A 16,873-nucleotide genomic window follows, 5' to 3' on the forward strand; every position below is an offset into this window, starting at 1 on the left:
GAAAGAGAACACAAGCAGGGCGAGCGGCAGGGAGAGGGAGAAGCTGGCTCCCTGCTGAGCAAAGAGCTGGATTCGGGGCTCGATCCCAGGACCCTGGGATCATGACCCAAGCCAAAGGCAGATGCTCAACCGACTGAGCCACCCAGGTGCCCCTGAAATTTGTTCCCCTTTTGTAAATGGGTGTGGGTTAATGTTTAAGAAGTTCTGAAAATCAGAACACTCCAATTTTAAGTGTAAAAATGTATGCTCGAGAATCTCAACTGTGATTTGAAGTAACCAAAAAAGGCTGTGACTGATGATGTCATTATATATTAAACAGATGACAAAATTAGCCTCAGTCTGACTAAAGGGTATTTTAGAAACAGCGGTTTAAACATTAGTCTTTTGAAGAACCTATCCCAAGAACTGTGCAGTTGCTTTGGGAATGGAACACAGGCTGATTAAGAATTAAGGTGTTCCCTTAGTACAACACCAGAAGGTGGAACATTCAACTTCCTCGAACCGTCTGGCAAAGACTACAATGTAGACAATTGTACATTCATAATCACCCTCCAGGATTTCCAAAAGCTTCTGTTCTGTCCCACATTCAGTTATTTTATCCGAGTGATAAAGCAATCAGTAAGAACTTCCACCAGTTCCCACATCTATCCATCCGCCAGCATCTGTAATCACATAACGCTTCCTGTTCCTTTGGATAAATAGTCAATGCTCCCATCCAAGGCCAACCCCTCTGCCTTTCTCACCACCGGGAGGACACAGCTCTCACAAGCCTTCCTCTCCACCCACACCCATTCCTCCCTCTAGATAATTCCCATCAGCATGAAGATGCTATACAATCTGTCATCTTAAAAAAAAAAAAAATCTCTCAATTCTACATTCCCCTCCACTTAGCATCTCATTTCTCTGCTCTCTTTTACAGCAAAATTTCAAAAACTGGAATGCACTGTTTATGCTTCCTGTCTTCAGCTCCTCTCTTCCCATTGTCTTGAAACCTTTCCAAATACACTTTCATCCTTATCGATAGCTCATCGAAAATACTCTTTATTGACTTTAAAGGCAATTCTTATTGAAAATACTCTTTACTAAATTTAAAGACAATTCTAAGTCCTCAAATGACCTGACCTCTTCACCGTGCAGGACCCAGCTGATTATCTCCTCTCTCCTGGAAACACTTCCATGTATGGTGGCTTCCAAGATGCCACATTCTCCTGGTTTTTCCCCACCTCCTCGGGTGCTCCTTTTCTGTTTTTTTTTTTGCTGTTTTCCCCTTTCCTTCCTGACCTCCACATACTGCTATGTCCCAGACTTACCCTCCTCTACTATCTTCACTCACTCCCCTGGCCAGCTCACCCAGACTTGTGGCTTTAAATCCATCCATATGCTAATAACTTCCATTGGGCTATCCAGACAAATGTCTCCAGCCTGTATGTCTCCCAAAACTTCAGACACATCTCCACCTGGATGTTCAAATAACGTGTTTCAAACTGAATTTCTCACGTCTCCTGTACTTTGCCAACCTTGTCCACCCACAGTCTTGCCCACCTCAGTTAATGGCAACGCCATTCCTTCAAATGCCCAGGCTAAAAATCCTTAGGGTTGTCCTTGGCTCCTGTCTTTCATACTCCACATCCAAACTATGGGTGAATTCTGTTGGCTCTGTCCAATCCATCCAGTTCTTAACTTCCTGCCAACACCCTAGTCCACGTCACCATCATTTCTCACCTAGATTATTGCTACCACTTCTTAGCTGGCCTCCTCATTGCCACACTTTTCCTCTTACACAGTCTTTTCAGAACCCTAAATGACCAGTCACTTCACTCAAAAAAATGTGAAAAAGTCCCTACAACAGCCAGGAAGCCTTACACGTATGACACATTTCCCTCATTATTTGCCCAACCCCCCGTCCTAGTACACATTCCTTTCTTCACCTGTGCTAGTCACACTGATTCCTCACTATCCCTGGACACTACCACCTCTGGACCTTTGCACTGGCTATTCTCTCTGTAATGTTGTTTCCTTAGATATCCATTTGGTTCACTTCTTTTACCCAATGAAGTCTTTGTTCTAATGTTGCCTCCTTGGGAAGGTCTACCCTGGTCACCCCAGCTTAGTCCCCCTATCCCTGACCCCCTACCATGCTATCATTTCACTTCAGTAGCTTAATCATCTTCTAACATACTGTATCACATTGCCATTTACTTACTATTTTTAAAAACGATTTTATTTATTTGAGAGAGAGAGAGAGAATGCACGCAAGCATAAGCGGGGGGGGGGGCAGTGGGAGAAGGACAAGCAGCATCCCCACTGAGCGCAAAGCCCAACATGGGGCTCAATCCCAGGACCCCAAGATCAATACCCGAACCAAAGTCAGACACTGAACTGACTGAGCTGTCTAGGTGCCCAACCTTATCTGTCATTTTAAATATCTATCTTCCCTCATTTGTATTTGATCTCCATTAGAAATGGGGTTTTGGGGGCGCCTGGGTGGCACAGCGGTTAAGCGTCCGCCTTCGGCTCAGGGCGTGATCCCGGCGTTGTGGGATCGAGCCCCACGTCAGGCTCCTCCGCTATGAGCCTGCTTCTTCCTCTCCCACTCCCCCTGCTTGTGTTCCTTCTCTCGCTGGCTGTCTCTATCTCTGTCTAATAAATAAATAAAATCTTTAAAAAAAAAAAAAAGAAATGGGGTTTTGCCTGTTTTATTCACTCATGTATCCCCAGCATCTGAAACAATACCAGACACAGAGCAGGAAATCCATAAGTATTTGCTGCCAGAACAAATGAAGGATGAGAGTACAATTAACCAAACAAAAGGAAGGACTATGGCGTCATTTAAGGGAAGGCAGGCACTCTATTTTAAATGTCAAACTCTCACAACAATTAATTATGGGATATCACCACTTAAATGTGTAAAGAAATCAAAACTTAAACTTCTTCCAAATATTTACTCTCCATTTTAGTAAATGGGCCCACTATCTACCTAGCTGCCAAACCTGAAACCTAAATCAGCCTTGACTGACCCTCTTACCCTCCCATAGCCAATCCATCAAGAAGTCCTGTCAATTTTATCATAAAATTTCAGCTCAAATTCATCCACTTCCCTTTCTTTCCACCACTAGGACTCTAGTCCAAGTCATCACCTCCTCTCACCTATACCACTGTGATGGCCTCCTAGTTGGTCTCTCTGCACTGTTCTCATGACTTCTTCGATCCATTTCCTAAACAGCAGCAAAAGTGTTCTTTAAAATGTAAATTGGATCATAATATTCCTCTGCTTAAAATTTCAAAATCTCCCAGACCTTGGGGTATGAATGATTTGGCTCCTGTCTACATCTCAACTGCATCTCCGCCACTCTACTCCCTGTTCATCATGCTACACCCACAAAGGTCTGCCTTCAGGTCCTCCAACATGTCCTGTTCTTTGCTCTCCCAGGGTCTTTGCACATGCTGGTCTCACTCTCTCCATTCTTCATTCTTCAAATCTCAGCAAAGAATGTTGCCTCCTGTTTAAAGTAGCTCTGCCCCTCTTATTCTATCTCACTACTTATCTTCTTCATGCTTTCTATTTGTTTTTGGTTCTCCCCCAATACAATGTAAGCGTCATGAGAGGAGGGGCGCAGTACAGCTGTAAAGGGAGGAGGAGGTACCTCACTGGAATGTCTGAGAAGTACCAGCTGTAGGTAGGTAGGTGTAGATGTACGTAGGTCTCACTCAGCTGTTGTGTTGTGGGTTTTTTTTTTTTTCTTTTTTTTGGATTTTATTTATTTATTTGAGAGAGACAGAGATAGCAAAAGCGGGGAGGAGAGGGAGAAGCAGGCTCCCCGCTGACCAGGGAGTCCGACCTGGGGCTCCATCCCAGGACCCTGGGATCATGACCTGAGCCAAAGGCAGATGCTTAACTGACTGAGCCATCCAGGCGCCCCTGTTTGTTTTTATTTGTTTTTTAAGTAGGCTCCACACCCAGTGTGGGGTAGAACTCACAACCCTGAGATCAAGAGTCACGTGTTCTACAACTGAGCCAGCCAGGCATCCCGAGGTCTCACTCAGCCATAAGAGCTGTCATTCTAATGCTTGTCACTACCACACTCCCTCCAGAATGGAGCACTTCTATCATTTCAAAAGGAACTAACAACAAGGTTTCAGGGGCAAGTCACATTAATTCCAATGGCTACGGACTGAATTGTGTCCTATCAAAATTTTTATGTTGAAACCCTAACACCAATGTGATGGCCTTTGGAGATGGAACCTTTGGGAGATAATCAGGTTTAATGAAGTTATAAGGTTGAGCCTTTTATAATGGGACTAGTGCTCTTATGAAAAGAGGATGAGACACCAGAACTCTCTCTCTACCAGGTGAGGACAGAGCAAGAAGGCACCTGTCTGAAAGCCAGGAAGACAGCCCTCACCAGCACCCTGAGCTTGGACTCCCAGCCTCCAGAACTATGAGAAATAAAGTTCTGCTGTTTAAGCCCCTAGTCTACGGTACTTTGTTAGGGCAGCCTGAGCGGGTTAGGACACCACCCAAAATGAGAAGGCTCCAGTCTCATCTGCAGTATCAGCAAATAAACAAGGAAGAAGACCCTCGATGCAGTAGCACTCTCCAGAAACTCTCCACTCAAATGAAACTGCCCCCTCCCGCTCATCTGCTGCTCTTCTCCGCAGCTACACTTCCCAAGACTGAACCCACTTCAGGCTATTGTTTCGACTACTCACTGCTTACGAATGTTCACATGGGAGAAAACTTCACAGCTGACACCAAAGGGTGGCAGGCACCCTCCCTTCAGCCACCTTCCAACCTCCCCACCTCCGTGCACTAAAATGGGTGAGTCAGGCATACCAAGGCATATCAACAACTGTGTTTTGTTCAGAAAGACTCACTGATGCTTCAGTTAGGAAGTAATTTTGGTTGGGCCTCATGACAGCAGACAGAAACATTTCCTCAGGCAATCTTCCCATGGGATTTCTGCCTGAAGGAGAATCTCATAGGATTCTTCATTAAAAACTAGTGCTTGTTTGTTTGTTTAAAAAGTAGACATTTCAAATAGCTGTTTTTCCCCCTTTAAAACTAGGCTTTAATTGTAGATTAGAGTGAAGTGACCAGCAGATTCTTTGAGACACTCTATTAGAAAATTAAACCTTCAGGAGTTTCTATGTTTTATAAAAGGAAACAGTCTAACGTTGTATTTTTATTTTTTATTTTATTTTTTTGAAAGATTTTTATTTGAGAGAGAGAACGTGCATGCATGTGCACAAGAGTAGGGGAGAGGGAATGGGAGAGACAATCTCAAGCAGATTCCCATCACTGAGCATGAAGCCTGATACGGGGGCTCAATCTCATGACCCTGAGATCATGACCTGAGCCATAACCAAGAGCTGGATGCTTAACCAACAGAGCCACCCGGGCGCCCCTAACACTGTATTCTGAAAGTCAGTTATTTCTCTGATACGTCTACCTTGGGGATTTCAAAACATAGTCTTAGTGGTTTTTAAAAAAAGTCCCAGGTCTACCTTACGGGGAGAAATAAGGAAAAATAAGCACAGTAGTTAGCAATAGGCTATGAAGGTCCCACAGCCCAGAGCTCTACTTCTAGAAGAAAGAGCAGCACCCATGTCAAATTATCAAAGGCATAAAGCTTGGTTACAAAACAGAGAAAGATGGTATTAGTATTTTGTGATTGGACTAATCAAAGCTGCTCTGAAATGGGATCTGGACACCCAGTACAGTGGCAACAGGATGCTTAAGCTGAAGAAGACTTCTATATTTTAGAATCTCTGATTCCAAATATTAATCAATATTGCACAAAGTACAACAGGGGACAAAGGGCTAGAAAAGAAAACTCTCCAAAGTACACAATTCCGAGGGCCCTAAAATAGTACCAACTTTCAAAATTTTTAAAAGATGAACACTTGGTCATCTTTCTAATGATTTTAATAAAGAATGATTTTAATAAAGAAAATAATTAATAAATAAACACTTACTGTTTTCACTTTCAAACCCCAATCCCACCTGTGAGTACCCGCTGTCAGTAGGTTCCTGCCTCCTATGTTTGCCAATTGCAGGGGAAGGAACAGGAACTTACAGTTTTGGGGGAGCAAAATGTAGCTTCATCTCATGAAAAGGTTTTAAGTCCCTGACCTAGACATTCATAGAAGTCATTACAGAAAAAAAGTGAAGCATAAACTAGCCTTCCCAACCCACTGGAAAATAGAATCATCTAGTCCTACTCCATATTTGTCCCAGAGAGATGCAGTCACCTGTTCATAGATACATGGAGAATCGGCTATTATGCCAGGAAACGAAACTCAGGTCTCTTCACTCTTAGACCAGGGCCCTTTCTACTGTACCAAGTCGCTTCCTATCAATCAAAGTAGTAAATCAAGACCTAAATGAGTAAAGAATCTACTCAAGGAAAACCTCAGTCTCCTTAGTCCTAGAGTGAATTCCAACCTTGAAAAGCCAAACGAATGTCTGGGAAAAGCTTGCCAATAAATCTAGCTGAATACTTAATGCTTAGTGGGCTCTATTTCTCCATAACACCAGCTCCTTCAATATTACGGCTATGCCTTTTCAAACTATCCTGCCTCAAGAGTGCAAAAACAAATCCCCCACCCACCCCAAGAAAGGTTAGGTCAAAAAGGAGAAAACAGTTTCTTTTTGCTAGAATTTTGGCATGGTGGCACTGTGCNGGAATGCACCTACTCGAGAATCTTCCCACACTCCTGAATTGTTAAGAGTAACCAGCAGAGGCATGTTCCATACACTCCCCAAATATCTGAGCTGGCGACAACAAAAGATATTCATTCAGGGATCTTAGCCCTGGGACAACAGCTCCTGTCAGTCAACTATAGTTCTCACGATGCGGTGTTTCTGCTCTTACTTCAACTTCATACCAAAAAGCATATCGCACCAGTGCAAGCACTTGAGAAAACCACACAAATGAATTCACACAGTAGTAGAGGAATTCTGGCAGGGCACCAATACTCAGGATAAAGCTTTTTTTTTTTTTTTTAAATTTTTATTTCAAAGACCTTATACAAACACATCACTTTTGGCATTTACACAGAAGATCTGACAAAGGGCCTGGGGCCCCAGTACCAGAGACCAATACCAAAACAGCCAGATAGAATTACCATGCGAAGGGAGTTACCTGGTAAGAGGGCAAAGATCAGCATTTTACTTCTTACCTGAAGCCAAAGGTCGGATCCACTCTTTGCTATTTAGGTCAAGTCTCCAGAGGTCATTGAAGGCAGCATTGCAGCTGCTCTGGGTACAGCCTCCAAACACATACATAGACTGATTAGCATCGTAATAGCATGCACCTAGAAAGAAAACAATAAATGCACAGCTGATGTTTAACTCTGAAGCCCCTCTGGCACCATAATTATAGCCCATATCTTTCAAGGATCAATTATTTCACTCGTTCTACAACTCTGTTGCCAGGTACCATCTTTCTATAACCAGCCTCTTATCTTCAGATTGGTTAATATCACATTTCTTTTTTTTTTTTTTTAAGATTTTACTTATTCATTTGACAGAGAGAGCGAGCGAGCGCAAGTAGGGAGTAGTGGCAGAGGGAGAGGGAGAAGCAGGCTCCCCACTGAGCAGGGAGCCCGATGTGGGGTTCGATCCCAGGACCCCGTGATCACGACCTAAGTCAAAGGCAGAAGCTTAACCAACTGAGCCACCCAGGCCCCTTCAAATTACTCTTTAAAATAAGGCCCAGAGAGGGGCACCTGGCCAACTCAGTTGGAGGAGCATGCGACTCTTGATCCCGGGGTCATGAGTTTGGGCCCCACATTAGCTGGTAGCGATTACTAAAAATAAATAAATAAACTTTAAAAAAATAAAAATATAATAAAAGCCCAGAAAACAGCTATGGAAATGTTATTTCTGAGCACACTAAGCAAATTGACAATGTCATCATTAAATAAGACAGTATCACTCCAGCAAGAGCACACAGGAATTCAGATTAAGGGTGCTCAACAAGTAAAATTTCAGTACAGCTGCATAATTAATCTAAATCTGCATCATTATGCTCTAGGGCTAGGCAGAGTCAGTGCTAACGGGTGCACTCAAGTACTCCCACTTCTCTTCTGCAGCCCTGCTCTTACTGTTTCCGCTTTCAAATGAAACCTGAAGCATGTCTTTATATGAAGAACATGACAGAAAACAATTTTAATCAATGCCACGAAGTAACCACACACAAAGATCAAAGTAGCTCAGGGACTACAGAAGTAGTACGGTTGGTCCCAAAGCAACTGAGAGAAAAGCACGGAAGTCTTTAACTCCCTAGGCACATCCCAAAGCCACCAACACAGGCTGACTGGTGCTGAATGGAAAACCAGCACAGTAAGTAACATTTACAAAGCACCAAGGTCTCTGAGAAGAGCCTTTTCAATCAGATGATTATGCACGCCTCACTGATGGGCACCACTCCAAAGCAAAGGGGCGAGGACTGTAAGAAGGGCTGGGCTGTTCCCCCAAAACCAGGAGGACCAGAGCCAGAGTCTAGATGAGAGGCACTGCCACCTTGCTTCGCACTAAAATGCTCATTTAGTCTCTATCCTTTGAAAAAGATGACCCCACGCCTTACAGTCCTGCATTTACCATCTTGGATCTCAGGAAGAGGGCCGAGCAAAACTCTCCTTTCCATTCATTTCATGCATACTGGTGGGGAAAAAAAAGACCTCTCAATGTTTATGTGAAACTAGGCTGGAACAGTTAAGTGTCCCAGACGAGGCAGGGGAAAGGGGAAAAAAACTCGGAGATTCAATCCACTACAGCCTCGTTTCAGTGATCGGCTAGCTTATTTGCAGGTCTAGTGCAATTTAGTACCTGTTTGTAAGAGGCCTTCTGAACTCTGCTACCACTTATTCATGGTCAGAAAAAGGGAAGTGCCTCTGCTATCATTACCTCTGTGACACGCACTAGCTCTGGGAACGACTCCCCCTTTTTTTCTTAACCCAGCCTGCCTCACAGACCCTTTAAGGAATCACTACGCTAGGAAGGCCATGTCAGAAAACTGCAGGAGTTATGAGGTACTACAAGCAGTGTGTCCTGCCACTTACAGCTGGTCATCTCAGCCAGTGGAAGGCACAGATCCAAATCATCTGACCTCTGACACTGTGAGATAATGGAGATGCAGACTTTTCAAATTAACAAACACACTACAATGGTATATGAAGATTTAAGTGATCTTACACTTTCCACTTTCTTTGCCTTTAAACTTTTAACTTCAAATCTATACCAGTTTTAAAATCCACATCCCAACAAGAAAGTCCATTAAGAAGTAACCCCTCCCCCCAAAGAAGACGTAAAATCCTATGAAACTCCACTGCTCATATTTCAGATTGTTAAGACCTGCAAATAACAAAGGACAAAGTTTAGCTGACATTAGACAAAGAGCATAACCGCTGGAGCCGCATTTCAATCTCCAGGAAAGGAGCTGAGCTTCAGTATCTCGGTCTTCTCGCATCTGTCTTCAACTAGCCACTCCAACAAATGGGACTGAAATTTTGAACTGAATCAACTGGTGCCAGGCTCGAAAGAACATTCTTTCCCTCTTGGTAACCCATACTTACAGAACAGAAATTAGCAATGTCCTATGGCTTCTGAAGCCTTAATTTGTGTCCATTATAACAATGTTTAATAAGACAAATACATAACTAAGAGAGTCGAGGGCTCAGTTATGTCTCACCATTCTTCAAAGATCAACTCTCGGCAGCTGTTTCCTTCATACAGCAAAAGATCACAGTGCTCTTTATTTTTCAAAGAGGTAGCAAACATTCTTCTTCTCTATTTGGGTTGAAAACCCAGCCAACAGCTGGGCCCCATGGGTCCTTGCCACATGTATTTTAATCCTATACTAAAATAAGGCAATCGGCATTTTCCTGCTTCTCTTTGAGCAAACAAAGGTTTCTGGAAGAGGAAGGCACAGCCCAAACTCTGCAAAACCTAGCAGGACTGAAATGACAAGTTTCACACACACTGTATTCTCAATGCCTATCAGTGAATTAGCAACAAGAGGAAGGGAGTCAATTCAGGCAGCTATGTTTAGAACTCAGATATAATGGAATGAGAAAATAGCCATCAATAATACACTCAAATATTTTTAAGCATCCTACTAAACTTTTGTTTATTGTCTATTTTTATTTAAGACACCTACACGGTGGTATGGGTGGGGGTGGGGAGACCCAACAAGTTCAATGAGCCTCTTAGAAAAAATTAAGAATTTAAGCAAATACCAGTGCTCAAGTAGTCATTTCCCTTTTACCAACGTTCTCCACCCAAACAGCACATTTTCTTTTCAGAACATCTAGACCACTGGAATGTGCGATACAAAAGTTATAGTTCATAGTACAATATGAATATTCTGCTAAGAAATAACATTAAGAATGTTTATTCTAATTGCTCAATCTCTTCAAATCTTCTGAAATGGTTTGATTGCTCCATGCACAACTATTGCAAGACATCTATTTCCAGTTACTATTAATAATCCCTACTCAAAGGCAAGTCAAATGTTCACATTAACACGGCAAGCAAGCAGTTCTTCAGCATCCGAACACTTGCCTAGTGTATAATCCTCTCCAGCGCAAGGTCTTCCAGTTGTTTCATATTTCCCATGATGCCTGGGAGCCACCCAAGAAATGTTCACTGAACTCCAAACTTTGCACATTCAAACGTTAAATTCTCTTTTGTTTTCCACTTGTTTCCAGGGAAAGGTCCTGAGGCATTTATCCCATGCTTAAAGAGACTATGCTGTCATGTGTCTCACGTCTACAAGCCAGGACAGATTTGATAAGGCCTGTAATTACGTAACTGTGGAACAAGCGAGGCTGGTTATCCAGTTTGGGCCTGCTAGCTACTGCAGGAGCACTACTAGCATGGGTAGGAAATGACCTGACCCTATTTGCAGCCTGAACCTAAACACTAAAAGCAATGATGCTGGGTACTCTAACAGATCCCTACATCAATCTGAAAAGGGCATTCTCTGTTAGTCAAGGCTTACACGACTGGTCATGCACATACTCGCCAAAAACCTAGGAAAGCTGGCTTCATTTTTGTCCCAGGCTTCTACACAGGAAAGAAGCTGTACTGCTCCATCTTTGTGACACTTAATTTCACAGAATTCAATAGATTTCAACTATGAGCCAAGTGTTGTGAAAGGTGCATGGATGTCTAAGACCTGGAACCTGCTTGTCCTCCAGTAGATTGTGGAGGAGACATCTTCATCACCCTATCACTTTGCAGTTTAAAAAATATTTTTACAAGTGTTTCCTTGATTAAATTTCCTAGCAACCCTGTGGCATAAACAGAATTTGTTTTACATTTTACAGATGAGAAAACTGTGGGTTAGAAGAACCAAGGAGGGGCGCCTGTCTGGCTCAGTCGGTGGAGTGTGTGACTCTTGATCATGAGCTCAAGCCCTATGTTGGGCTGGAGAGATTACTTACAAATAAAAAAAAATTTGTTAAAGGGGTGCCTGGGTGGCTCAGTTGGTTGAACGTCTGCCTTCGGCTCACGTCATGATCCCAGGGCCGTGGGATTAAGCCCCACGTCGGACTCTCTGCTCAGCAGGGAGCCTGCTTCTCCCTCTGCCTGCAGCTCCGCCTGCTTGTGTTCTCTCTCTCTGTCAAATAAAATCTTTTTTAAAAAATTTGTTAAATAAAAATAAAAAAAAGAAGAGCCAAGGAACTTACTTCTCAAGTTTAAAGTTCTTCTTTTGTATACAGCCTCTCTGACAGAGAATTATGGCAACAGACAGATGGTAATAAACAGCACGAGGAAGGCAAGAAGAGTGTTTTAAGGGTGTACAAGCAGAGGAAGAAAAGAGCTTAATCCCCATGGCAGGAAATGTGGGAGGAGTTTATGAAGAACGTGGCTTTTGGCTTTATCTCTGAGGTGGGTGTTACAGGACAGAATATTTTCAATCCATTAACAAGGGACAAACAAGTCTAGGGGCAAACAAGTCCAGGGCCAAAAAAGGAACGGGAGGGAAAGGGAGAAGGCAGTGGGGCATCCAAGCAAGGCCATGAAGGCAGGAAGGGAGTCTCATGTGGGTGGAGCCGAGCTGTGTGAGGATGCGGCAGAGATTCAGGCTGAAGGAGTATGGTGGGGCCCTGAAGGTCAGGGGGAGTGGAAACTTCTGCATGCAGTGTGGAAAGGCTGAGGTTTTTTGGCAGAGGAGCAACAAGACTGGTTTGAGGTTTCAGACTTGCAGCAGTTCCGGACGGGGCTCCTATCATTTTAGGCAGGTCCATTCTCCTTGTGTAGGAGCGTCCCATTTACCGCAGGACAGCGAGCATTCCTGGTCCTTGCCTACTAAAGGCATGCAGTGCTTTCCAGTCAAGCAAATGAGCAATGAACGACCTTACATATTTCCAAATGCCCTAGGAGGTGGCACTGTTCCCAGTTTCGGAGATGGGTGCCAACAGTGTCTAGTGCAGGTTCAGATGAAGACAGAGAAAAAGAAGACCATTTAGAAAAGATTTAGAAAAGATGGAACGATTAGCTCATAAACGTGAGTAATGGGAAAAATAAGGAAAGATATGAGAGAGATTGCAGAGATGGACGGAATCAACAAGATTTCACTTTTGTTGTTGAAGGAAAGAGAAGAACGGAGGATAAATCCAAGAATTCAAGCATGTGTAACTGACAGAATGATAATACCATTAACTACATTATGGAGGGCAGAACATCTGGGGGCAACTACTAAATGCCACTGGTAGCTGGTGACATAGGAAGCATCTGTGTCTCTCTGAGGCAATATGAGCAAAGAGCTGGACATGCAGACCTGGAGCTCAACGTGAGTCAGAAATAAGAAATAAAATTGGGTTCTGGGGAGAAACACACAGTAGGAAGAGGAAGGAGCTAAAGAAAGACACTGAAGGAATTCCTGGTTTTCGACCTATTCTGAAAATGACCATTTCTGTGTAACAGTCCTTTTCCGTCTGCCAGTTAGTATGCAGAGAGAAAGGGAACAATGAGAGATGGGCTGAGAGGAAATGAGACACAGACGCCTTTTTAAAAAATCTATGGCACCTTTCCTTGGCTTTCAAGTGAAAATATGAAAAAAAAATTTAAGGTAAAAACACGTATCGAAACCCACTAACCTCTGAATTTCTGTGAGCTTACTCACTGTACTTTTCCTCTCTATTTCCCCTTCAAATAACTATCTCTATTCTGTGGTGATACTCTTTCCAAAGCTAGTTAATGGAAAAATATTTTTTTCTTCTCTCATTAGAAAGCTGAACTGTTGCTATGATAATTATTCACCTCTGGGGGCGCCTGGGTGGCACAGCGGTTAAAGCGTCTGCCTTCGGCTCAGGGCGTGATCCCGGCATTGTGGGATCGAGCCCCACGTCAGGCTCCTCCTCTATGAGCCTGCTTCTTCCTCTCCCACTCCCCCTGCTTGTGTTCCCTCTCTCGCTGGCTGTCTCTATCTCTGTCAAATAAATAAATAAAAAATCTTAAAAAAAAAAAAAAATTATTCACCTCTGAATACTTGACAGTTTGTTTTCTACTTCACCCAGATTCACTCCATTTCCCTGACCTATGGTTCTAAAACTACTTGTTTAAAAAACCATCTGAAAACTGTCTTTAGAAACCCCATCTCCACTTCTTATTCCAAATATCTGCAGGTAACTGAAGTTGACCCCTCTTAATAATAAATACTGGACCTAGCATGGATTCTTCTGTAATTTCATTAAATATTCTTGGCAAGGATTCATTTACAGCCTATACTTCTGAAACATTCCAGACCCTTTCAAAACTACGTCTGAGGTAATAATACTGAGAAGGAGGAGGGAGAGAGGAGCAGGAGAAGGAGGAGGAGGGGGAGGAGGAAGACGAGGTGGTGGTAGTGTGGTAATAGCAGTACTAATAGTACAGGCAGTACTAGTCGCTAGGTTTGGAGTATTTTCCAGTAGTTGCTGTTAAGGGCCCTTTTCACTGTGTTGTTTGCACTAATGGTGCAAAAGCAATGCTGGGTAAAACTGCTGCGGCCTATGCAAGCCTCAAGGCAGGGGTATTAAAGTAAACAAAACCAGTTCTGACTTTGCAGACCCCTGAAAGGGTCTCACAGATGCCCTCCTCCCCAGAAGTCCAGGAATCACACTTTGAGATCTACTGTCTTAGGGGGTTTATGACAGGACAAGTAAAAATAGCTCCTCTAGAGAACTGAAAACACAGCAATAGCTCGGCCTGTTCCTTTGATCTATTTAGACCCAGTTCAAAGATAACGATAAATTATAATTATGGACTGAATTCTCCTCTGGAAGTGAGTACAATATATAGTCTGGGGCAGCCAGCCTCCAATGGTCCTCACTTCCTGGTATTTACACCGCTGGTCAATCTCTGTGTGACCAATAGAAGTGAGCAGAAAAGTCGGTTTTCACTTCAGAGATGAGGTTGGAAAAGACACCATGGCTTCTGGCTTGGTGTCTGTCTGTCTGTCTCTCAGTTCATTTGTTCTGTGGGAAGCCAGCTGCCAAGTAATTAGCAGCTCTATGCAGAGGTCCAAGTCCTAAAGAACGGAAGCCTCCTGTCAACAGTTACTTGAGGGGGTTTGGCAGCAGATCCCCTGGGTCCTAGTCAAGCCTTCAGGTGACTACAGCCCTTGCTGACAGACTGACTGCAACCTCATCTAAAGCACTCCCAAATTCCTGACCCTCAGGAACTCTGTAAGATAAGAAATGTTGTTTTAAGCTGTAAGTGTTGTGGTAATTTTTATGCAACATGAATAACCAATACACTCTCCTTCTCCTCAAGAGTTCAAAATATATATACTTATCATGACAAGCACTGGGTGATTTACAGAATTCTGGAATAACCACTGGACATCTGAAACTAATCAACTATACTGGAATTAAAATGAAAAATTTAATTAAAGGGGCACCTCAGTGGCTCAGTTGGTTGGGCGTCTGTCTTCAGCTCAGGTCATGATCTTGGGGTCGTGGGATCGAGCCCCTCATCAGGCTCCCTGCTCAGTGGGGAAGCTGCTTCTCCCTCTCCCTCTGACTCTCCCCATCCCCCACTTGTGCTCTAAGTAAATAAATAAAATCTTAAAAAAAAAATTAGAGATCAAAATTAGTGTTAGTATCAAAGAGTATCAAAAAGTACCAAAATTAGTATTCCAGACAACAACATAGGCTCAGAACAGGAAAAACTTTTCTATGAGCTAAGAGTGGAGAGGTTTCATGAAGAAGCTAGAACTCCTGCTGAGTCTTCAAGGAAAGGCAGGCTTCAGCTAAGTGGATGGGAATACTGCAGCGAGGAAGAAACGAGTATGGCAAAGCGACGGCCTAAAAGAGGAGCACTCCTGGGAAAAGCTGGGAAATGAAGTGGTAAACCTGGAGACGGATCAAATTCAAGAGGTCTCTGAATATAGGACCAAGTTTAGCTTTTATCTTATAAGCAATGGACAGGCACTGAAGGTTTCTGAACAGGGAAGTAATATAATTAAAGCTGTGATTATGAGAAACTTTCTAAGAGTCCCCTCACCAACAAGCTTTCTGATGAAGAAACATTAATAATATACCTGGCCTAAGATATAACACATCTCATTTTGATGAAGGTACGAATCACTAATAGAATAAAATCATGTCTACAAAAATCAATTACAATGGAGAGTTAATTCTAGAATGATTTTAAAAACTCTAAATTACTTCTAAACTGCCAGAGCATTTGTATTTTATAATTAATACCTTTCATGTTCAAAATTTTTGTGTGACCCCAGTCAAATTCAGTGTTCGCTAAACATATACTATGTTAAAATAAAGAATTATTTTAAGACTTAGTGCTGAGCTCTGGCTACTCCTGAAGTAGGATCTCAGAAATATCCCTGTGCACTCCTTTCCTTTGTTTTCCTCTGACCTCATGTCAGATGTTCAAGTCTCAGATAATACCTTGACCTCTTTGGAGCAGATACTAGAAAAATCCAAATAAACAATTATACCAAGGTACCTATGCCATTCCTAGGCTCACACTCGTCCCTGATTCTAATTATAAAGTTAATATAAATCCTCACTTTGCATTCTCTTCATTAAAAAGTCAAACAAAATACATGCCTCCAAAGTAATTTTTAGAAACATGACCACAGGCAGGGTGGCCTCTGCTCTCACGGTAAATACTTACTGTGTGAGAACCGCTGCGTGATTGGGGTTCCAGGGTAAGGGTACGTCCGACTCTCCCACTGAATGTGTCCTTCCTGGACAGCCTTTATGAAACCGTGGTAACACTGGTGGGCTACACCTAAAGACAAAAGTAACAAAGCCCTCAGCCAGGATATTTTACTATTCAAATTATTAAAACTGCGTCTATTAACTGTCCTACCACTTTTATAAGATCTAAGTTTCTCAGAGGAACTCCAAATTTCTCTGATTTTTTATTCAAAGAAAGAAAACAGAATTTCAAAACTAGAAGATCCGATCCTTTTACTTTACCAAGGTTCAGGGAGGTTAAGTGTTACAAAGCTCGAGGTTACAAAATTAGCTCACACCGTAACTCCACTCCCCTTTAAGACACACCATGAGGCAACACATTAAATAATTGGTAGGGGCACCTGGCTCAGTTGGCAGAGCATGCGACTCTTGATCTCGGGGTCATGAGTTTGAGCCCCACAATGGGCACAGAGTTTACTTAAAAAAAAATAAATAAATAAAATAAAATAATTGGTATTATTTACTCCATAGCAAAGGGGCTCGGGGATAATTTAGCTTTGTGAGAATGCGCATGGTAAAACAGTGTCTGGAATATAAATAACAGGCATTCATAAATATCTACGGTTAAACCATGGCAACCAAGCATATTCCATCTTAAACAAAGAGATAATAATTAGCTTACAGGGAGTTATGAATTATGAATTTCTAACTAGGG

The 16,873-nt window shown here is 42.7% G+C and overlaps 1 protein-coding gene across 2 annotated transcripts in view; it reads right to left on the minus strand.

The window, feature by feature from the left end:
• The window catches only part of FBXO42 (F-box protein 42), a 92,497-nt gene that overhangs the window by 25,697 nt on the left and 49,927 nt on the right, over positions 1-16,873 (minus strand). For both annotated transcript variants that reach the window (XM_040645835.1, XM_040645833.1), the window contains exons 3-4: positions 16,133-16,249; positions 7,183-7,317 (exon numbers count right to left, since the gene is read on the minus strand). In XM_040645835.1, coding sequence (XP_040501769.1) covers positions 7,183-7,317; positions 16,133-16,249 — 252 coding nt within the window. The remainder of the gene's footprint in view (positions 1-7,182; positions 7,318-16,132; positions 16,250-16,873) is intronic.

Source organism: Ursus maritimus, unplaced genomic scaffold (assembly GCF_017311325.1).
Source record: "Ursus maritimus isolate PB19 unplaced genomic scaffold, ASM1731132v1 scaffold_32, whole genome shotgun sequence".
NCBI classification, from domain to species: Eukaryota; Metazoa; Chordata; class Mammalia; order Carnivora; family Ursidae; genus Ursus; species Ursus maritimus.